General features: G+C 43.5%; 2 protein-coding genes and 1 long non-coding RNA gene across 3 annotated transcripts; all 3 read right to left on the minus strand.

Moving 5' to 3' along the window:
* Positions 1 to 493: 493 nt before the first annotated feature.
* LOC112570469 lies at positions 494 to 1,654 on the minus strand. The gene is made up of 4 exons (XR_003100631.1): positions 1,552 to 1,654; positions 1,131 to 1,289; positions 950 to 995; positions 494 to 651 (listed from the first exon to the last, which is right to left on the minus strand). It is a non-coding gene; the product is annotated as an uncharacterized LOC112570469 (long non-coding RNA).
* A 4,029-nt stretch (positions 1,655 to 5,683) lies between these two features.
* On the minus strand, positions 5,684 to 12,297 carry LOC112570470 (anti-sigma-I factor RsgI6-like). Its single transcript, XM_025248895.1, is given in 13 exon segments — positions 5,684 to 6,175; positions 6,485 to 6,703; positions 7,110 to 7,220; positions 7,481 to 7,600; positions 7,602 to 7,653; positions 8,202 to 8,339; positions 8,663 to 8,718; positions 9,200 to 9,358; positions 9,793 to 9,838; positions 10,255 to 10,414; positions 11,114 to 11,212; positions 11,344 to 11,489; positions 11,572 to 12,297. Coding segments are annotated over 13 exon segments (1,722 nt in total). The 5' UTR covers positions 11,766 to 12,297; the 3' UTR covers positions 5,684 to 5,953.
* A 1,122-nt stretch (positions 12,298 to 13,419) lies between these two features.
* Positions 13,420 to 19,234, minus strand: LOC112570472 (anti-sigma-I factor RsgI6-like). The gene is made up of 12 exons (XM_025248896.1): positions 18,881 to 19,234; positions 18,500 to 18,645; positions 18,155 to 18,253; positions 17,342 to 17,501; positions 16,072 to 16,117; positions 15,770 to 15,928; positions 15,481 to 15,536; positions 15,090 to 15,230; positions 14,695 to 14,866; positions 14,367 to 14,477; positions 13,961 to 14,179; positions 13,420 to 13,715 (listed from the first exon to the last, which is right to left on the minus strand). The coding sequence occupies exons 1-12, from the start codon at positions 19,054 to 19,056 to the stop codon at positions 13,494 to 13,496; spliced, it is 1,707 nt and encodes a 568-aa protein (XP_025104681.1). The 5' UTR covers positions 19,057 to 19,234; the 3' UTR covers positions 13,420 to 13,493.
* Between the last annotated feature and the right edge of the window lie 972 nt (positions 19,235 to 20,206).

A 20,206-nucleotide genomic window follows, 5' to 3' on the forward strand; every position in this document is an offset into this window, starting at 1 on the left:
TTAAACTTGTCTACTGTCCGTTACAGTACAGGCGGGTGATGCGAAGTAATGAAGTGTTCAGTCGAATTGTTTAATTGATTTTTCACCTACTTTACATCGTCCTAGAGGTCTGAAATTTTCACTAGTTACTCATTTCTGGTTACAATGCAATATAAACTCATTTACAGAGGTAAAACAAATTATTTCAGTAATTTATATACTAGACCAGACCTGGGCAAAGGCCCGGCCACTGGCCTGCCCGCCAGTATACTATATATACAGTATTGGGTAAAACAGTTAACTATATTAGTCCGGCCCTCTAAAACCATCCCAATTTCTCATGCGGCCCCTTGGGAAAATTAATTGCCCACCCCTGTACTAGACCTTAGTTTTCCTAATAAGGGGAGATAGGTAACTAATGCTCTAAGCCTAGAAAACTATAGGTTATCTCCCCTAATTCAGCCCAAAAGAATTTTTGAAATTTTTTTTTTTTTTTTTTTCTTTTTGCCTTACCTGAGACGGCTCGAGCTGCCCCCACTTGAGGGCGTTCTCCAGCACGGCCCAGTTGAGGTGAGTGTGGATCCAGTCCCGGTACTTCTGCTGCGTCGAGTCCACGTACCTCCACGAGTTGATGGCGCTGCCAAAGGGGAAGGACTTCTTGGTCTGCTTGACCTGCAACATCCCAATCCTCCCATCATGAGATACGTGTTTGTGTTTATCCAATGAGAGTGTCAAATACTTCTAAACCTCGAGTTCATTTACGTCGATCACTAACTGTGGGATTATCTTTAGAGGTAGCACACCCGTCACTGGATTTCAGTGTAATGATAGGTGAGAACTTTCACCTTTTAGGCAGTTGTGACGGCAGGGCAATAATGTTCTTGTTACGACAAAGCATCAGAAGTCGACATTAAAATATTCACAGCACTAATATTGGTGACAACACACCAGCTGAACTCATCTCACTCACCTCAATCGTCACGTCGTGTGGAGCTATTCCGCTGGCTGTGGTGACACTGAAAAATATTAAAAGCTCTTTGTAAAAAAAATTATAGAAATAGCTTTGCGTATAAATGTATCAGAATGTGTCACACCTGTATTTTTACATACAGCATCTGAGTCCCGAGTACAAGAAGAAAGGATTTTCTTACTGGAAGTTTATGTCACTTTTCTAACTTCTGTTGATGACTGCATCAGTCGTCTGTCGCCAGTTATCGGCGTTGACGTTAACCTCAACCATGGAAGCCTGGTCCACTAGGAACTCTACACCTGCTCGGGTCCCTGATAGTAGAAGGTTGCTGACGATATAGCTGTAATACAAATAAACATTGCTTCTTAGTGGCATTTGATGGCCAGGAAATTTGAGAGTGAATATGCTCTGTGAAAACACCGATGCAGATGTTCATGTATTCGCATCGCATTGCATTGTATGATACTGAATGTTACTGGAGTGTGTTGTGTTGCATTGTATTTAACTTGTCATGTCACATTTAAGGCAGTAAACGTATCTCCCTCAAATTACTATGGTCGTTATGTGCAATGAATTCTGTCCAGATGTGGAGTCCTGCTCACCTTGACTAGGAGTCTGGAAGTCGCCCTGCAAGAGCACCCATCCGTCAGGCAACGGTCAGCAGGTTGTGCACAGCCCCACCAATGAAATCAGTATGTCCGTCTGTAAATAAAACAGTATGCTTCCTCATAATAATTATAATCTTAGACAGACCTGCTGGACTATCGTGACGATTCCACATAAAAATTCTTGCGGTATAGTGACGATCGTCCAATAGGGGTTTCCTGCATACGAGGCAAGAACTCGAAAACAAGCTTACACAGTAAAAAAAAAATTATTATCAAAGGTAAGTAATTAATATCAATGCACACACGCACGCTAACAGGCACGCATGCGCGAAGGAAGGATGGAGGAAGAAAAAAAAACACGAACTTGTATTACTGGCCAGCTTGCGTATGAGATTTTTCCCACGTTAACTACTAAAACGAGGCTAATGTATACAAAGCTTCCGGTTTAGCCACGTTCATTATTTAGGCTCGCCGACACTAACAGAGGAGAGGTTTGCAACAAGCGTCGGTCTCGGCAGTCAGACAGCAGTCCACCTATACACGTCCGTAAACGAAGGAAGGAACGAAATGCTTGCTTGCGTGGGAAACGGCGATCTCCATCATGAGGGTGTGGCCGATGCGCTGGCAGCTGGTTGAGCAGCTTCACGTAGCTCTGCACCTTGTAGTAAGTCCCGGGCTTGAGATGCACCGGTTGCGATGGTCCGTGGTAGAACTTGGTTCTGAAACATCCAGCATCAGGGAACCTTTATCTTCTGATGAGAAGTCTTCAAGGTGGTAGCAATGATGGTGCGGTTTTGTGACATCACGTACATGACGAGAATAACGTTTTAAAAATAAAAGACCTAATTTAAATAAACAAATAAATAAACAAACAAACATGGACAGTCGACAGCAAGACGGCTTCCAATATACTGACGATAAATTGAAATCTTTAGCATGCTTTACTATTGCAATCGGCAAAGCAGATTTATAGTCGAAAGTGTAGCAGCACAAATGTTCTTGAAGATCCAAATAAACATAGATCGAGTCAAAGGGCAGAAAATATCTAAAATAAATATAAAAAATATATTCCAAGACAAGACAACATTAAGTACTGAGACATGACCGTAAGAATGATAAAGCTCAATTAGTGTGCGGAGAGTGTGTCCAGTCCCTGTTAAAAGCCTTCAGGGAATGAGAACCTAATCGCGAGTCGCCAGGGCAACAAGTTCACATTTGAAGCCCCCGCAGGTCCAGTTGTTCCCAAGGTCTCAAAGCCGCCATTGAGGAGCTGTTCTCCTCCCACCAGACAACTCAGCACAACCAGGAGGACGCTGGTCCTCGTCCACAGGTCCACTGGAGTCCACATCGTGAGGAGTGAGGGTAGAGATGGCTCACTTTGCAGGTAAAAGTTCCTTGCGATGTGAATGAAGACTAAGGAGACCTGCCTTTTATATCGTGAAAGGTTAAAATTCGTCCTCCGGATCCCTTCTTGGTTTGACATCAACAAGCAGTAACGGCTCCAACTCTGTCTTTTCTTATCTGACACCTATTGTCATCTTCAAAACCAGGCATGGTTCGCATTCAGGTAATGGGCGGGGTGTTCGACTGTAACGCTTTTTCTTTGATGTAACAGCTTCCTTGAGAAGCTCCACGAGTATAAAACTTCGAAGACTAGGGCTGAGCCACAGTAACTTATTCTGTCGTTGTGTTTCATTTTATTTCTTTTTAAGTGGTTTTTTTTTTTTTTGTTTTTTTTTTAAAGCCGGAATGTCATTTTATAGGTGGTAAAAGAAACAAAATTGGAACATATACAATAAAAATCTTATGTGTACATGACATTTTGCAAGCTGACATGGTGACAGAATGCGGCAAAAGGTCAATGCACTTCTATATATATTTATATGACTTAAACAGTAATAATTCAAGGCAAACAACTACTTCAATCAATGTCTATTTTCAGATTTGCAAACAACAGAAAGAATCTTGCATCTTGTACATGCTGCACCCACACTAACAACCCACAACCAACAATTCATCCATGTTCCTTGTCAACCTTTATTCACTTCAACAATTCCATCACAATCTTAAGAAATGATTGTCATTATCGGAAATAAGCGACTGTCCCTAATCTGACCACAAAAATCGTGCTTCTCAAAACATGCATAAAATTATTCAAACCATTCGGCAAGTCCTGATTATTGATGTCATTAAGCTTTTCTGTGTAGTCCACTGAAGACTTCATTCCCTGCCGGACATGGCAAAGGTCAGCAACAACACCATGTACTCCATGCACTCTTATCTTTAGACTCTTTCTTCGCCTTCCTTATCGTCTCCTTGTTATCGCTGTTCGCTAATCTTTTTGCCAAGGTATCTCTGGTGAACCCAACAGACGAGTACATATTACATTTTTTTTAGTTACCCAAAGTTATTTATTTGAAATATCACAATAGTTGTCTAGGCATAACTGCATCAACACCGAAAGAAATGTGATAAAAACATCTGTCATCTAGCTTACCTAGTAAATCATAAAAACATTCTACACAGTGCAATAAAAACATTCTGCAAACAAGCAATCAGTTCTTGACTAATTACCAAAAGACTTCAGACACTTACAAACAGGTCTGTACACAGGAGCGAGATACATGATGTGAAGAAGCTCCCCAAAAAATGGCCATTGTAGGTTTTGTAGGTAGACAAGATTGTGCCATAAATTCAACTTTGCATGTTTGTGGGTTGTAAGACAGGTCACATGTTAATCACGATTTTTCGACATACTCGTCAGATCACACCTGTTAAAGCCACGAAAATAAGCTTAGGAGCATTTGGTGACACGAAGTCGTGTGTGTGTGTGTGCGTGCGCGTGCGTGTGTGTGTGTGTGTGATCAGTGATTACATTCCTAGCAGAAGTAGCTTTGGGCTAGGGGTGAATATAAACTATTGCACTGAACAGCTGAGAAAATTCCCTGGAAGGCAGAAGCCAAGGGACAGGGACATCAGTTCACTATTTGGAATGAAAATCTTCTCACGCAGTACCACAGTTTTGCAATACCTTTGGTTAACATACAAACATACAACCCCTCGAAGTTTTATCACTGATGGTTGCTTACAGCCGCACAGAAACCCAGAAAAGTACAGGCGGTCAGATCTCTGTCTCTCAGCCTCGTTTGCTTCAGTCAAGCAAGCAAGTATCACGATACTCCGTCATCTCATTCCATGTCAACATCCGTTGGTTGTGATTGTAGTACAGAAGGTAATGGTGACATTCGTTGTTTGTGTACGTCCCTGTCTGTGCAGTATCCTCCCTTCTTCTTTCTGTTTCTCTTACACGATATATTTTCTGGCAGTTAAGGCTTAGAGCATCCAGTGTCTTCAGGCGTACCATCGGTAGTTTCAAGGAATATGACAGTTGAGTTCAGTTCCAGAACAGGTGAAGGCTTTTTGACGAGAACAAATCGTACCGAAGCTCTGATGGAACTGAGTCCGAGGTGAACTCACACCACCAGGGCAGGTCTTCCTACCCCAGTGAACAGCTTGCCCACTCTTTTACTTCACACTCAACCTTTCTTCTGCCACAGAGTCGACCACCTTGGAGGACCGTCTTGAGCAAGGTGTCATGTCAGATGACAAGACCGAACGATTTCCGATGCTTCACCGCAGCAAACAGAGCAGCACAAAAAAAAAATCGTAATTGCATTTATTTGTTATTGTTTTTTGGTAAGTTTGGTTTATCAACAGATGGACAAAAAACCTTTTCGCGTTACTGCACTTCAATGTTACAGGTAAGAAAGTGAGAGAGTTTTTCAACGAAAAGACACTGTAATGACTTATAATGTATTTCAATGTTTATTCATACAATACATTATTCCTTTTATCATTTAAAACAATTTTTGATATTGCATTTAGTTCTGTTTTTAGATTTTATTAGTGTTTTATCTCGCTTGAACGTAGCTGGGTGTGACACTCACTGGGGAGAGAACTCTAACACTCTGGTTACACTCCGTTGTTACAAGTTTATTATGAAACGTTTGTCGTACTGACTTGTGATCGACTTCGCGTCAGTGTACGTTGCCTCTGTGTCGACAGTTACGTGCAGTTCACGTCATGTTTGTTTTGCGTGACGTCTTGCTCCTACGTGACTTTGACGTGTTGTCATGTGTGTTTGTGACGTTGTTGGTGATGTCATGTGCGACGGTTGAAGTGACGTCCTATTTGTCATTTATCAGACATATTTATCACAAGCTGACGATGATGTATTGTCATGTGTGTGTGTGTGTGTGTGTGTGTGTGTTAGTGACGTTGTTGGTGAGGTATGTGTGTATGTGCGACGGTTGATGTGACGTCTTGTTTATGTTTCATGTTTATCATATTTCTATTTATCCCATATACAGAAGTACTCTGACGATGATGTGAAACTCTATGTTGTGATGTTGATGTCGACAGTGTGAGCGGTTTTGACCAGTGAAAATGTTTGCCTGAGGGCCGGCAGCTCCTGGTTCCGGTAATAAACAGACACTTGGTAGTCGCCATGGAAACCACGTACAGTGAATTGCTGATTGGCTTGCGACACCTCGTGAGTTTCGTGCGTCATCCACTCGTTCCAAAAGAGATCCATCACGCGCCGTCCGGCAGCTGTGAGCTGCACAATAAGACAAAAACTTACGTGAGATCTGACGAGAAACTGCGTTAGTGACCGGCAACCGATTTACTTGCTCCTTGCCTCCATGAGAGAAAGAAATACCTATGCACACCTACACAATACATAAAGGGCGAACAAAGCACAAAAGATAAAGAACACCATCATTTGTCTTTTACAAGAAAGAAAAAAAAGAGAAAGACTATTAAAAAACTCTTTAAGGTCTGCAACAATGTTTTCGTCAAACATTTTTTTTTTAAAATAAAGAAGCATATTAACTCTGTTTTCATTTTCAGAAGCACATCCACTCACATCAAGGTTGTCCCCACTGACAAGTGCGGCCTTGACCCCGGCGAAGAAGGCCTGGTCCCAGAAGCCCCAGAACAAGATGCCCTCCACCGCCTCGTGGCCGTACAGGGCGCGCAGTGCTCGCTCGTAGTAGTCGGCTCTCTTGTTCTCGTCGTCTGCCTCCACCGTCAGCTCCGTGGCCCAGATCGGCACACCCACCTGTGCCAGTGTGTCCAGGCGAGACTGGGGAAACAAATGGCAGCTTGATTAGATTTTTTACACATTATTTCGGTTACTTAATATCAAGTGTGCGCCAGTATTTGTACAGTTTTAAGTTCTATAATATTTATTTGTAATGTAGACATCCTCACTGGGCAAAATCAACGTGAGACCATAGAGTTGACATCCTTGTCAGCTGGTTGTACAACTATGACGTCAGCATCAACGTTGGACAGGCAGACAGTGACGTGTGTCTAAGCAGTAAGCACGTGACACGCCTTGTAAACAACATCATGCAAAGTCCACTGGCTGTAGCTTCAGTGCTTTAATTTGTAGCACTGTGACCCAGTCGCTTTTAATTTATTTTATTGCAATTAGTGGCGAAAGCTAATGAAATAGCTGGGGAGGGGGTTAGACAATGTCAGCTCACCTTGATCATCGTGGGGGAGGGTTCAACTTCAGGTGTAAAGTGGCACTGGACACCGAGACCATACATGTTGACGTTGGCAGCTTTAAATTTACGAGCTTGGGCCAGGTAAGCCTGTCAGGACAGTGACACATTACCTTGTAAGGACTAAGATTATTGACAAACCTAAAATAATAGATAAAATATATTTCATGCATGTACTCTCTTTAACAAAACAAAACTTAAGCGAAAAAAAAACCTAACAAAACAAAATCAAAGTTAAGAACAAAAGCATAGTGAAAACAAATAAAAAAAAGACACAAGGCCGCCAGATAAGTACAGTAAAGACTTATCAATGTGTATGACCGATTACAAGTGTCCATGTCAGGACTGACCCCAGTGGAGTCGCCTCCAGCCACAACGCCGTAGTCGTTGAGGAAGAGGAGGGCGCGGGGGTCAGCAGCGTGAGTCTCGCGGAAAAGTTCAAGCTCGTAGTCGAGGTCATGAAGTTGCCTTTTGAAACCAAAATCCGTGCAAATTCTCGTTGTTTACATCCCAGTGCTCCACCCTGAAAATGGAACACGAAGATATGTGCACTAGTGTCAGCAACTTAGTCTGGTGTCCACACCAGACCCAAACAAGGAAGAGATAAGAAACTCATCTCTGAACTATTCCAACTGCAAAGATTGTCGGCTGTGGACATGTGGACACGGTCTGTCGACTATGCAGATACATCCTGTGTAGGAGAATATATTGAGGCACACTACACTGCTCAGTTTTCCAGTGTAAACACTGTACCTTATTAAAGAATTAAACCTTTTTATAGAACTTGGGCAATTTAATAATAGTTTGCAGTTAAGCTAATGGTTATTTTAAGATAAATTTCAATGCATAAATACGTCATGATTCATTGTTTCCGACTTAAATCAAAGTAACTATAATATAATAATATAAATAATAATAATGATGAAGGCAAGTGTTGTATAGCGCATACTCACACTCCTAAGGAACATGCTCGTAGCGTTTTTGAACAAGAAGGAGACACGAGTAGCACACGAGGAACAGAAGAACAAACAAACAATAATTGTAGAAACGACGGAAGGATAAAGTACTTACAGTCCGCGCGTGAGGTTGCACGTCCACTGGATGTGGTTACGAACTGTGGCCTTCAACTCTTCGCCGGTTTGGCCCTTGATGTAGTCAGGTACAAACTCGTCGATAGACCACACAAGGTTATGTCCCCTGATTTTCAGCCTGTTCAAACACAAACACAAACACACAAACAAAAATACACAAACACAAACACACACATACACACGCACACACACACGCGAGGGCACGCATGCACGCACGCAAAACATTAATGTTCACGTAGATATAACCTAGCAGTGAACATAATTATCTCCCTTGAGATGTCTTAAAATTACTTCCCTTTCCTGCTGTTTCGTTTTCACACTTTCTGTCTCAAAGGATAAAACTGGGTGAAGGCTAGAAAGAAACGAACTGAAAGCAAGAACTCGAGCACTCAATGCATCTCTCTGTGTTGTGTGTATTACTGTAAGATATACTTTACTTACCCGTGACTCTTCAGCCCCTCTAGAGTCTTCACCGCACGGTCGTACTGCAGGAAACCCTGTGGAGGAGACAAAACACTCTAGGAGTGTAAAGTAAAAACATGCAAGCGTGTGTGTGTGTGTGCAACGATTTTACACAAATCGAAAGACAATACCTACGTGGGTTTTCTTACCTATACCCAGCATCAGTTTGACCTGCTTGTCAACAAAAGAAAGCTAGAGCTCGAGAAGAACTAAATGTTTTAGTTTCCTTACAAAATGTCAAAGATATTACTCAAATACATTTACAGCTGGGATGATGATAATAATAATTCTTCTTATTAAACATATTATTATTATTGGTCATACGTTCAGACTTTGATATCCACACAATGAAGTAGAGTTTGTTTTCAAAAGAGGTTTCATAGCAAGCACCGAACTCAGAGACACAGACATAGGAGTGATACATAATTCCCGATTGCATCTTACTGTTCAACACCTGTAAATACTAGGGTCAGTCATACTCAGGTGTATGTGTGTATCAGATGAATGGACACAGACCTGAGTCGGCTCGAGTTGTTCCCACTTGAGGGCGTTCTCCAGCACGGCCCAGTTGAGGTTGGCATGGATCCAGTCCCGGTACTTCTGCAGGTTTGGATCCACGTACTTCCACGAGTTGATGGCGCTTCCGAATGGAAAGGACTTCTTGGTCTGATTGATCTGTAACATGCACAGGTAAGTATATAACTATATCGTGTACAGTGATGTACATGTCCAATCACTTTATGAAACTTCAAAGGTGTAGTTCTCTCTTTGACTGTGTCCTTTGATCCATTAGGAAATGTTAACTGTATCTGTGTCACGTGAATTTCAAACACTGTTGCTGAAACGTTTAAAGTTTAATTTCTGTGGAACTAATGAGCCATAGGCTGTCACCTGCTCAGGTAACAAGGGCAGAAACTGTCTGCTAACTTTGGTTATTTGCCATTACTAGAATGTAATCGTTGTGCTTGATTTCACACCATGTTCCCTGCACCTCGCATCGGCCACCACTGATCACAAATCACCAATCAACATGATACTGCCATAAAATGTGTATATGTGTGTGTCTATACTATGTCTATAGACAGTACTGACAGAAGAAGAGAACATACCACAATTCTGACATCATGAAGTGAAACATCGCTTGGTGTAGTCACCCTGAGAAACATGCAAGAAACAGAAACTATCAGGATATACAAAATACCGACACGTGCAGTCAAGTAGTTTACAACCCACCCACACAATTTATTTTTAATGTTAGTCTTTTCTGTTGGACGCTTTCATCTTCAAATACTGGACGTCAGTCATAAATAACTAGGAAGATAACGATGACATAGATGTCAGTAGAGAGACATCCAGGCTGGTCAGAACAGCAATAGACAGACTGGAGGTAGACAACAGATATATACATCCACAAAGGAAATATATATTATAATATAGAGTATATGTGTGTATGTGTGTGAGGGAGTATATATATATGTGAGTAGGTGGGGAGTGTGTGAGAGTGAATGTATGTGGAATCGTGTTTACACTCTATCTATGCAGGAAACACAACCAAGAAAGAGGATTCTTACCGGAAGTTGATGTCGCTTTTTCTCACCCTGTTGATGACCTCGTCAGTCCTCTGCCGCCAGTTGTCGCTGCTGACGTCCACTTCGGTCATGGTTGCCTGGTCCACGACGAAGTCGACTCCGGGTTCAGGTCCTTGGTAGTAGAAGGTTGCTGACTTGAAGGCTGCAACACAGAGCATCACCACCCAGTTCACACTACTCTTATACTCGGATCAGTGATCGCAAGGAGCAGTGACCACGTGCCACCGTCTGCACGACACGAAGACTATTTGTACCTGTGAGACTAATGACGACCACAGGTACAGACTGTTAGCTTCAAACAACAGGTGAGCATCATCATCTGCCGACCCATATTAATGATCAGTTCTGTCCCGTGACATCCTCCAGTCTCAAATATTTTCTTTGCAAGTAAGAACTCGTTTGGGACATTGATTCGTGATAAATAATGTTTACCTTGAAATCAGTCTCCTGTTGCTGTACTGGCAGTCATTATTATTTTACTTGCTTCCTCGCCATATTTGTGTTTGCAATGAGACTCAATGCATTAACAAAAAATGGTTTCTGATATCTTGCACCCTTGCACCTAGAACTTTCCCGTCCTTTGCCGTATCTTCCTATTATGATTATGTCCCCTTGTCCATTTTCATTATTTCCTGTTACACTTTTATGACCATTTCCACTTACTAAAAGAACATTCAGCTTCATAAAATGTACAAGCCTTTGAAGTTTCAGTCTCATTTAGTGTTTCTTCATCATTCCTAAATATAAATATAAACTGTGTTAATTGATAAGCTTTATAAGATGAACCGATGCGAGTATTTTAATTATTTTTAATCTTGCATCATGCCATAAATCTTCAAACCTTGACTAGGAGTCAGGAAGTCTCCCTGCATGAGCACCCATCCGTCAGCAAGGGTCACCATGTTACGCTGAGCCCCAGTGATGTAGGTAGAGCTTCCATCTGTAAATACAAACAATCGTGAGATTGGTGACCACACGCATTTGCGTGTAATTGTTGTTCTAAAATGACCCGTTGGAAACAATACATAACAACGAGTGCTAATTAGTCATATCCAATCAGTGTACACTTGCCTGTCAGAGCGAAGCTGATCTCCAACATGAGGGTGTGGCCGATGGTGGTGGGCAGCTGGTTGAGCAGCTTCATGTAGCTCTGCACCTTGTAGTAAGTCCCGGGCTTGAGCTGTACATCCTGAGATGGCCCCATGTAGGACTGGGTCCTGCAACATTCAGAATCAGTCTCAGAGACAGAGAACACAGGGAAGTATGGAGTTTGAAAGTGTGGAAAGTATGTCCAGTCACCTGCCAGACGCCTTGAGAGAATGAGCACCAAAGCGCGAGTCGCCTGGAGCAACAAGTTCACATTTGAAATTCCAGCAGTTCCAGTTGTTCATGGTCTCAAAGCCGCCATTGAGGAGCTGTTCTCCTCCCACAAGACAACTCAGCACAACCAGGAGGACGCTGGTCCTCGTCCACAGGTCCTCTGGTCTCAACATTGTCAGCAGTGACAGCAGGAATCGCACACCTTGCAGGTAGATGGGTCACCAACTGTAGCAACTGTCTGGCTCAGTATTAGTAACTCCCAGACTTTTAAAGACTCGTTATCAGGCTGTTTTTATGATGTGGTTTCATAATTCAAAGTTGTACTTATCTGATTTAATTTTAGGTGCTTTGAACAATGTTTTTTGAATTTCTAAAAATACACATACAGTTCACTCTCTAACAATGGACTTATTTTAGTTCTAAAGCCGATTTAGGTTATCACGTGTCCCAAGGACATTTCCTGGAGACTTTCATCTGCCAAACTTTAGTGCCTGTCCACAAGATGGCCTGTATACGAAGAAGATTCTACTTCTCAAAGCTTGAATAAGATTTCTTCGGACAGACACTGTGTTAAGGCAAGGTGAGTGCTGTCCCTTGTTCACACCCAAAGCAGAAGCGAAAGTAGAAACCACACACAGAGAGACCACACAGGTGGTGCTGATGATGTTGTGTGAGAAGTGATTCCACCTGAAGGCGATTCCCACTATCAGGTGTATAGGGTATAGAGGATGAGAGGAGGGGTTTAGGTGTTGTCTACCTTTCTTCCCTCTCTGTTTTCAGTCTGTATGTCTGTATGTCCAAGCCATCCTTCCATGTGTCTACTTATATACAAGAAATGGCAGATATTTATGCCGCTACTTGCTTCATATTATTGTCACTAAAACAAATACAGTTATCCGGGAGCACAAACAGTCTGTCAGTGACCGGATGTTTCCAGGTATAGCTAGGTATCTCCAGTGTCTTCTAGGAGCGGAAGAGTGCATTGATCCATATTACTGGTAATGGCTGCCAGAAGAACACGTGTATTCTTTTTTTTTTTTTTGAGAAAATAATTTTTTTTACGCTAGAGCTTTCAGATCTTTAGAACAGTTCATCTGTTTATTTGTTGGTTCTTGTATATCGTTACATGGCTGCGCAAATTTCCTTGAAAAATATTTGTACGGTATGTGGATACACTAGAGTCTAGAGCAGTGATGCCCAACCTTTTTCGGCCTGCGGGCCATATCCATTTCGGACAGCCGTGTCGCGGGCCACTTCGCCGCAAAAATACAAAAAGGAAAAAAAAAATAGAGCAGATAACATTTTTTATTAGAAACAAGTTGTACTTACCATTAATTATGTACTAATTAGTGGGAAATTTGAAGTTGTTTTCCCGAAACCAACTTCTGAATGTTCGGCCTCATCGTAGAGACACCAAGTCGGAGAACTGAATCGAAATGTTCGTCCATCGAAAAAAAGATTGAGAGACGCCCCTACGTAGGGATAAATACTTCTTCCTTTTTTTCGTTTTTTTTAAGGTCTTCTTTTATTACTAACATGCCGATTTCCTGCACTGTGGGCAGAAGTTTCGCGGGCCGGATGGCACCGCGTCGGGGGCCGGATATGGCCCGCGGGCCGTAGGTTGTGCATCCCTGGTTTAGACCAACGGAAACAGTCGGACTAACTGACAGGTAGGTAGCTGCCACACTTCAATTTAAAGCAAGGTAATAAAAAAACTCCTCCGGTCAGGTGTGTCGTCACTGAACATCTACCGGCGTTCTCTTGACCTCGTGAACTCATCGTCTTCTGCTAGCATCAACAGTCAAAACAGACACACCAACTAATTTCTTCCTGTTTTCCCAGCTGGTTTATTTATTGCAATTTTATTTACATTTTCTGACCCTCTTGATCCTGTTGTGTACTCAGGCGGTCACGTGGATGGTGACGGCGTGAGCGGCTTTGCCCAGGGTGAACCTCTGGGTGAGACTACTCTTGGCGCTGCCCTTGTACAGCACAGTGACCTCGTAGTCGCCGTGGAAACCGCGCACAGTATGCTGGGAGTTGGACGAGGTCGGGGTGAAGGTCTCATCGGTCATCCACTCCTCCTCCAGCAGATGCAGCACGCGCCTCCCCGCCGCCGTCAGCTGCAACACGCGCATGGATGTATGACATGGATGACATGGATGTAGGACAGAGAATACCTGGCCATAGGCTGGCAGTTATCTGCCCTTCTCGTTCTTATCTCAAGCATGTTTCCCCCTTATTATTATTATTTATTATTATTATTATTATTATTATTATTATTATTATTATTATTATTATTATTATTATTATTATTATTATTAACGACACAGAAAGCACGAGAGGTGCTAGGAGCAGAAGGTCTCACCTCCAGGTTGTCTCCCCGGACGAGGGCGGCCTTCTCGCCGGCATAGTGCGCCTGGTCCCAGAAGCCCCACAGGAGGATGCCGTCCACCGCCTCGTGGCCGTACAGGGCCCTCAGGGCTCGCTCGTAGTAGTCGGCTCTCTTGTTCTCGTCGTCCACCTCTACCGTCATCTCCGTGGCCCAGATGGACACGCCTGCCTGCTTGAGCGTGTCCAGGCGGTACTGCACACACGTACACAGGTAAGCCACTTACAAACACACAGGTAAGCCACGTACACACGCACACAACGGCGGTACAGCGCCAACGTGACGTCACTAGTCGCACACATGTGACGTCGCACAAAGGAAATGTATAGCAGGTTAAGGTCAAGTCAGAGTAGATGGAGGGTACTGAACCTACTAGACTTACCTTCACCAGGGCAGGGCTGGGCTCAAAGTTGTAGGCAAAGTGGGACTGTACCCCGATACCCCCGAGGCCAACGTTGGCAGCCTTGAACCTCTTCGCCTGCTCCAGGTAGGCCTTGACACACACACATATGATAAATTATGGGGTCGGTGTACAGAAAAAATATCTTTACGGTTCGCTAACGCTGAGACTACAATACACTGACATTGCTTTATTTACATGCGTATGACAATCACCAAAATAAGCATTTTTTTACATGATGGCCTCACAGAAAGCAGGGAAGAGTATGTTTAACAGTAGAAGGCGAACAGTAATAAAGTAAACGACTCACCTGTGTGACACCGCCACCGGCAACCACGCTGTACTCATTGAGGAAGAGAAGAGTATCCGGACAAGCTTTGTGCGCGATACGAAAGATTTCCAGGTCATAGTCACGGTCTTGGAGTCGATCCTGGAACCACCAGCCATGGAGGTTCTCGTTGTTGACATCCCAGTGCTGGAGGCTGACAGAGACAACAACATGTTAAGCACGCGCATCTCCCACAGAGAGAAAGTCACCGAGTCTTTCACACCTGACATTTGAAGGTTGTAGAAACGCTCATGGAAGGTACAAACAAACAAACAAACAAACAAACAAACAAACAAACAAACAAACAACAAACAAACAAACAAACAAACAAACAAACAAACAAACAAACAAACAAACAAACAAACACACACACTTACTAGCCTCGTGTCATGTTGCACACCTTCTCGATGTGTTGCTTGACTGTCGTTCGAAGCTGGTCGCCGGACAGTGCGCGGACCCATGGGGGGATAAAGTCTGTTGAGGCAGACCACACCAGATTGTGACCTCTGACCTTTATGCTGGGATTATGACAAGAAAGGACATCAGCACAATACTTTTGATTAATTTAACATAATGACTTGAAATCAAAATTGTATGATGATGATGAAATCCAAACAGACCTGCACCGGAGCTCACTTTCCATGCTTGACTAGTGGGACAGTGGACATCGCAATGAAAGACAATCATCGAAAAGAGAAAAGACGAGGCAAGGTACGAGGAGCGCGCCAGCAGATAAAGAAAATCGAGCTTTCACGATGTTTTTCTTACCCATGACTTGTCAGGCCCTTGATGGTCCCCATTGCTGGTTCTGACTTAAAGTTACCCTGTAATAAAGTAAACAAACAACAAATTAACAATTTTCCTTCTGCGAACAGAATGAAATGAATAGTTTTCATTGGCCAAAATTCATGTTGTGGTAGTCTTTACGATTGTAACCTGCTGAAATGTAATCTGTAAAACTCAGTTAATTTGTTCTTCATAACCAGTTCAGACAATCTGAGTTTCTCATGGTTAAAAGTGTCATGTAGGTGCATCCAGTGCTGCTAGGGAGGGTCACCTGGTCCCACTCCAGCATTGTCCACTTGAGGGCGTTCTCCAGCACGGCCCAGTTGAGGTGAGTGTGGATCCAGTCCCGGTACTTCTGCTGCGTGGAGTCCACGTACTTATACGCGCTGACGGCGCTGCCAAAGGGGAAGGACTTCTTGGTCTGCTTGACCTGCAACATCCCCAGCACACGTGACAGATCCCTTATACACATTTACATAAGTTACAAGACCCTTTGCTGTTAAATGTTTTCTCAAAGCTGTCCAATTTTTTATGACGGCCACAACCCAGTACTGACAACATTCTGAACCGCACCTTAATTTGCACCTGTGAAGGTGTGACACCGGAGTCGGTCGTGATGCTGTAACAAAAAACACAAGCACACACATACACACACGGTTAAATAAAATATATTTTACGGGAACTAAAAATGGAAGTTAATATCAACATGACTTCCCAAAGCAGAATATTATTGTAATCTGAAGTGGACCTGGACTCTTGACTTCAAACAATGAGCAAATAAACATACAGTCAAATCTCCCTACTATGCCACCCCTCTACTATGCCACTCTCGGTATTATGCCACTTTTGCTCGGTCCCGACTATAAATTCAATGTAAAAAAAAATTTACTATGCCACCCAGACTCTCGCTACTATGCCACTTTTTTGTGACTGTTAAAAGACACAAGTTGTGAAATTTCGCGCAGTGCTCGAATATTATACTCTATGGTAGTGTGGGACATCGCTGTTAGTGGGGATGGAACATAGCACGCACACAGGGAGGGTGGAGGCTGGCAATGTGGGGGGGGGGGGGTGGTGTCGCTGGCCGGGTGACAGCCACGTGACAGAGGGAAGGTGTGAGGGGGTCGACTAGCGACAGGATGCAGGTGCGCGGATGTGGTTGGAAGGGGTGGAGGATGAAGAGGTGAGGGGGAGAATGAGAGGAGACAGCTAGCGACGATTCTTGAGAGCTTTGGACCAGACCTGGGCAAAGGCCTCCTGTCTGTGACCGGCCCGCCCACCCGCCCGCCAGTATATATACTATACATACAGTATTAGGTAAAACTGATTTAACTATATTAGTCCGGCCCTCTAAAACCATCCCAATTTCTCATGCAGCCCCTTGGGAAAATTAATGGCCCACCCCTGCTTTGGACTGACGGGTAACTTGAGCAAATAAAGCCGTTTTTACGAACCCTCTTTACTATGCCACTCTCGCTACTATGCCACTTTTGCTCGGTCCCGGTAGGTGGCATAGTAGGGAGATTTGACTGTATTACATATTTTAGGATCTGTGTGTAAGGTTTGAACTCGAGCGACGAGAGAGGGTTAGTGTTTTACTCCGAGTCAGCAACTGAAGTCATATAAGGACCAAGGTGCTGGCCCTGTAAACAGATTGGGACTAGACGAAGGACCCCTATTTTGTGTGAAAGTTCATATCATCAATTATCTTTGTTATTTCAAAAGCTTTGAAAGACAAGCATATTTTACAGTGTGCACTACTCTGATGTTAGCAACATTAAGTTAACCATAGTAAGAACGGAATAAATAGTCAGACAATAGTCAGACATGAGTACACACTAACCGTAGATTGATATCACTTTTTCTCACGCGGTTGATGACTTCGTCCGTCTGCTGCCGCCAGTTGGCATCAGACAGATTTAACTCTGTGATGGACGCCTGGTCCACTGCAAACCCGACCCCAGGCGCAGGTCCTTGGAAGTAGAAGGTAGCGGAAGTGAAGGCTGTGGTGGAAAGGACAAGTCAGAAGTAAACATTATACAGCCATCATAATATCCTTTGGATAGTAATTGAAGACAAGAAGATTTTCTAGTATTGTCACCAGGGGCGCCTCTAGGCTCGTGGTGGCCGAGGGCAAAGAACGAAACGGTGGACCCTTCTCCCGCCAATGTCAATAAAACCAAGTGGCGGCCCGTAATATTCTCACAGACCGTTAGAATACTACACATACTGTATACTGCTCCGACTCTAGCAACATCAACACAGCGAATTAATTAGCAAGAAACAATTTTTCGGCCACATTGCCGTCAGCTGCGTCCTTATTTTCTCTTTCTGTTTTGTATTTCATATATATTGGCATGGCAGCCCCTGGAACTTGGCGGCCCTGTGCAGGTGCACAGTTTGCACTTGCCTAAGTCCACCCCTGTTGCTACATAGGCAATCATAGATTAATTAACAATCTTCAGAAAATGTTTCATTTTAAGTCGTGAAGCTACTTTCGATGAAAATATTTTTCTTTTTACTTCTGTGTTATGTACCAAGCATCCTCCAAAATTTCTTTTGCGCTTTGATAGTTGCAGAGTGTGGGGTGAAAATTATATTAACGGAAATTGTACAACACAATCTTTTCCTGATTATTCGCTAATTCATGCCAAACCTATGGTGGGAGCCTGGAGGTCTCCCTGCAGACACACCCATCCATCAGCCACCCTCAGCATGGGCTGCAGCGCGGCGTTCATGTAGGTGTTGCTGCCATCTGCTCGAAGAAACAACTGCTTTAACTGTTTTCACCCTCACACTAACATTGAGATGTTACAAGTTATCTGAAGTAATGTGTTGGAGTAATAGACCTTGGCGACTGATGTCCTGTCTTGTTTTATGTAATAAGGTTTATACATACAAGAGATTACTTTCAAATATGTTTTCATCTTGCACTGTATTTTTATTTTACCGAACCTTGACCTAAAATTCAAAAAGACAAATGAAAGGGGAGACAACTGACCGGCAAAGGTAAAGCTGACCATGAGTTGCAGGGACTGGCCAACCGTGTTGGGCAGATCGTTGAGGATCTTCATGCAGCTCGAGACCCGGTAGGTCTGTCCTGGCTTCATCTGAACATTCTGGGACGGACCCATCCAGTCTTGTGTTCTGTCACAGGCCACGTACATACAGCGATGTGAGTGTGAGTGGTGCAATGTGACAAATTACAGTCACTCTCAACTCGGTGTAAAGGCCAAAGGTCAAAGTAAAAGATTCCATAGCCAAGAAGCTGGAGGGGCAGTGAACGTAAGGGGTTCATCGTATCTAGGAGATAGCTTGTGAAAAGGGATCATAATCATCATCATCCATTCATCCATCATCCATCATCCATCATCATCATCACCTTCCAGTGGCGCTCAGCGAGTGACTGCCAAAGCGCGAGTCGCCAGAGGCAATGAGCTGACACTGGAAATTCCAGCAGTTCCACCCGGACATAGACTCGAAGTCTCCATTCTGCACGAGCTCGCCTGCGACAACGGAGAAGCAGACGGCCAAAGAAAGCAGCATCCAAGTAGCCATGATGTCGAGCCTAAAAGTAAAAACTGTCTGAATATTCTCTTGACCACAATGTCCAGTATGTCTTGAAAAATAGAACTTCACGAAGACCAGAAGATTACCAGCAACACTAGGCTTCAATTGTGTGGCGAGAATCCAGACAGGAGGCCTTCTTGGTTATTTGTGGCTGATTAGTGTGGAGGGGACTTTTATATTCCTCCTGACTGTCATACGTCACTGACTGTATTGTCTTAGTATCTCTTTGTGACCTTGATGGACATGTTGGTAGGTATGATAAGGGAACACTGGGCCTGGGACAGCCTGTCATGTTGATAAGCGATTCTTACTTCGCGAACAAGAAAATTTGATCTTAAGAGAAAAGCAGTTTGAGAAAGAGACTATTGCATGTCTACTGTCATCCTAGCTGCCAGATTAACCTTTTATAAAGAGCAGAGTTCACAAGATACTGTAGGTGATGGTGGGTGCCCCGAACACCCGACAGGCGAGCGTCATTATCATCTGGGTATCGTCAAGTGGGGATTATTTTTTCTGCCCAATCTCCCCTTCTTTAGACATCCCTACATCTAGGTTTCCATGTACATATTTATTCGTCATTGTTGTTGTTTACGTTTACCCTACCCACATCCTTCAACACCACTTTGTCTGGCCTCAGTGTGTGGGGCTACACAGGGACTTGACCTCCTTGTCCTCCTCTTGCAGCCAAAGATAACAAGAGTCGGAGTCCCAGATACAAGCCCCGACACTGCACTGCCTAATCTTGACGAGGGTGTGCCTCCTATTGTCTGCCTGTTGCCATGGTGAGCTCTTTCTTGAAGCCAGAACAATCAGTCGGTGTTTTGACAGGAGTGCCGTGTGTCCCCTTTGACCTTTTTTTTTTGGAGACAAACACAATCGCCTTAGGTTCTGCTACTGGCAGTTTTCTTAAGAAATTCATGGTAAGGATTCTGGGATACAATGCACAAAGAGTTCTACCATGACATTGGATCAAACCTCTGACACTCAGGTTGTAAGGGGTTTGTTGTAGCAAATGGATCTGTGATGCTTGTTTTCTCAAATAAAACTACAAAATACAAAACATCATATTCATCTTTGTCACAAATTGTGGAGTCTAATATGAAACATCAATGTCTACATGCAGTTCTCCATCTGTAAT

The sequence above is a fragment of the Pomacea canaliculata genome, linkage group LG8 (assembly GCF_003073045.1).
Source record: "Pomacea canaliculata isolate SZHN2017 linkage group LG8, ASM307304v1, whole genome shotgun sequence".
NCBI classification, from domain to species: domain Eukaryota; kingdom Metazoa; phylum Mollusca; class Gastropoda; order Architaenioglossa; family Ampullariidae; genus Pomacea; species Pomacea canaliculata.

Coding starts and splice junctions, on each gene's coding strand:
- LOC112570472 (XM_025248896.1), bottom strand. CDS start 19,056: ATGGCTACTTGGATGCTGCTTTCTTTGGCCGTCTGCTTCTCCGTTGTC. Junction 15,537..15,769: donor CAATGCTGGAGTGGGACCAG/GTGACCCTCCCT, acceptor ACTTTATTACAG/GGTAACTTTAAGTCAGAACC. Junction 13,716..13,960: donor TCCGGGGAGACAACCTGGAG/GTGAGACCTTCT, acceptor CGCGTGTTGCAG/CTGACGGCGGCGGGGAGGCG.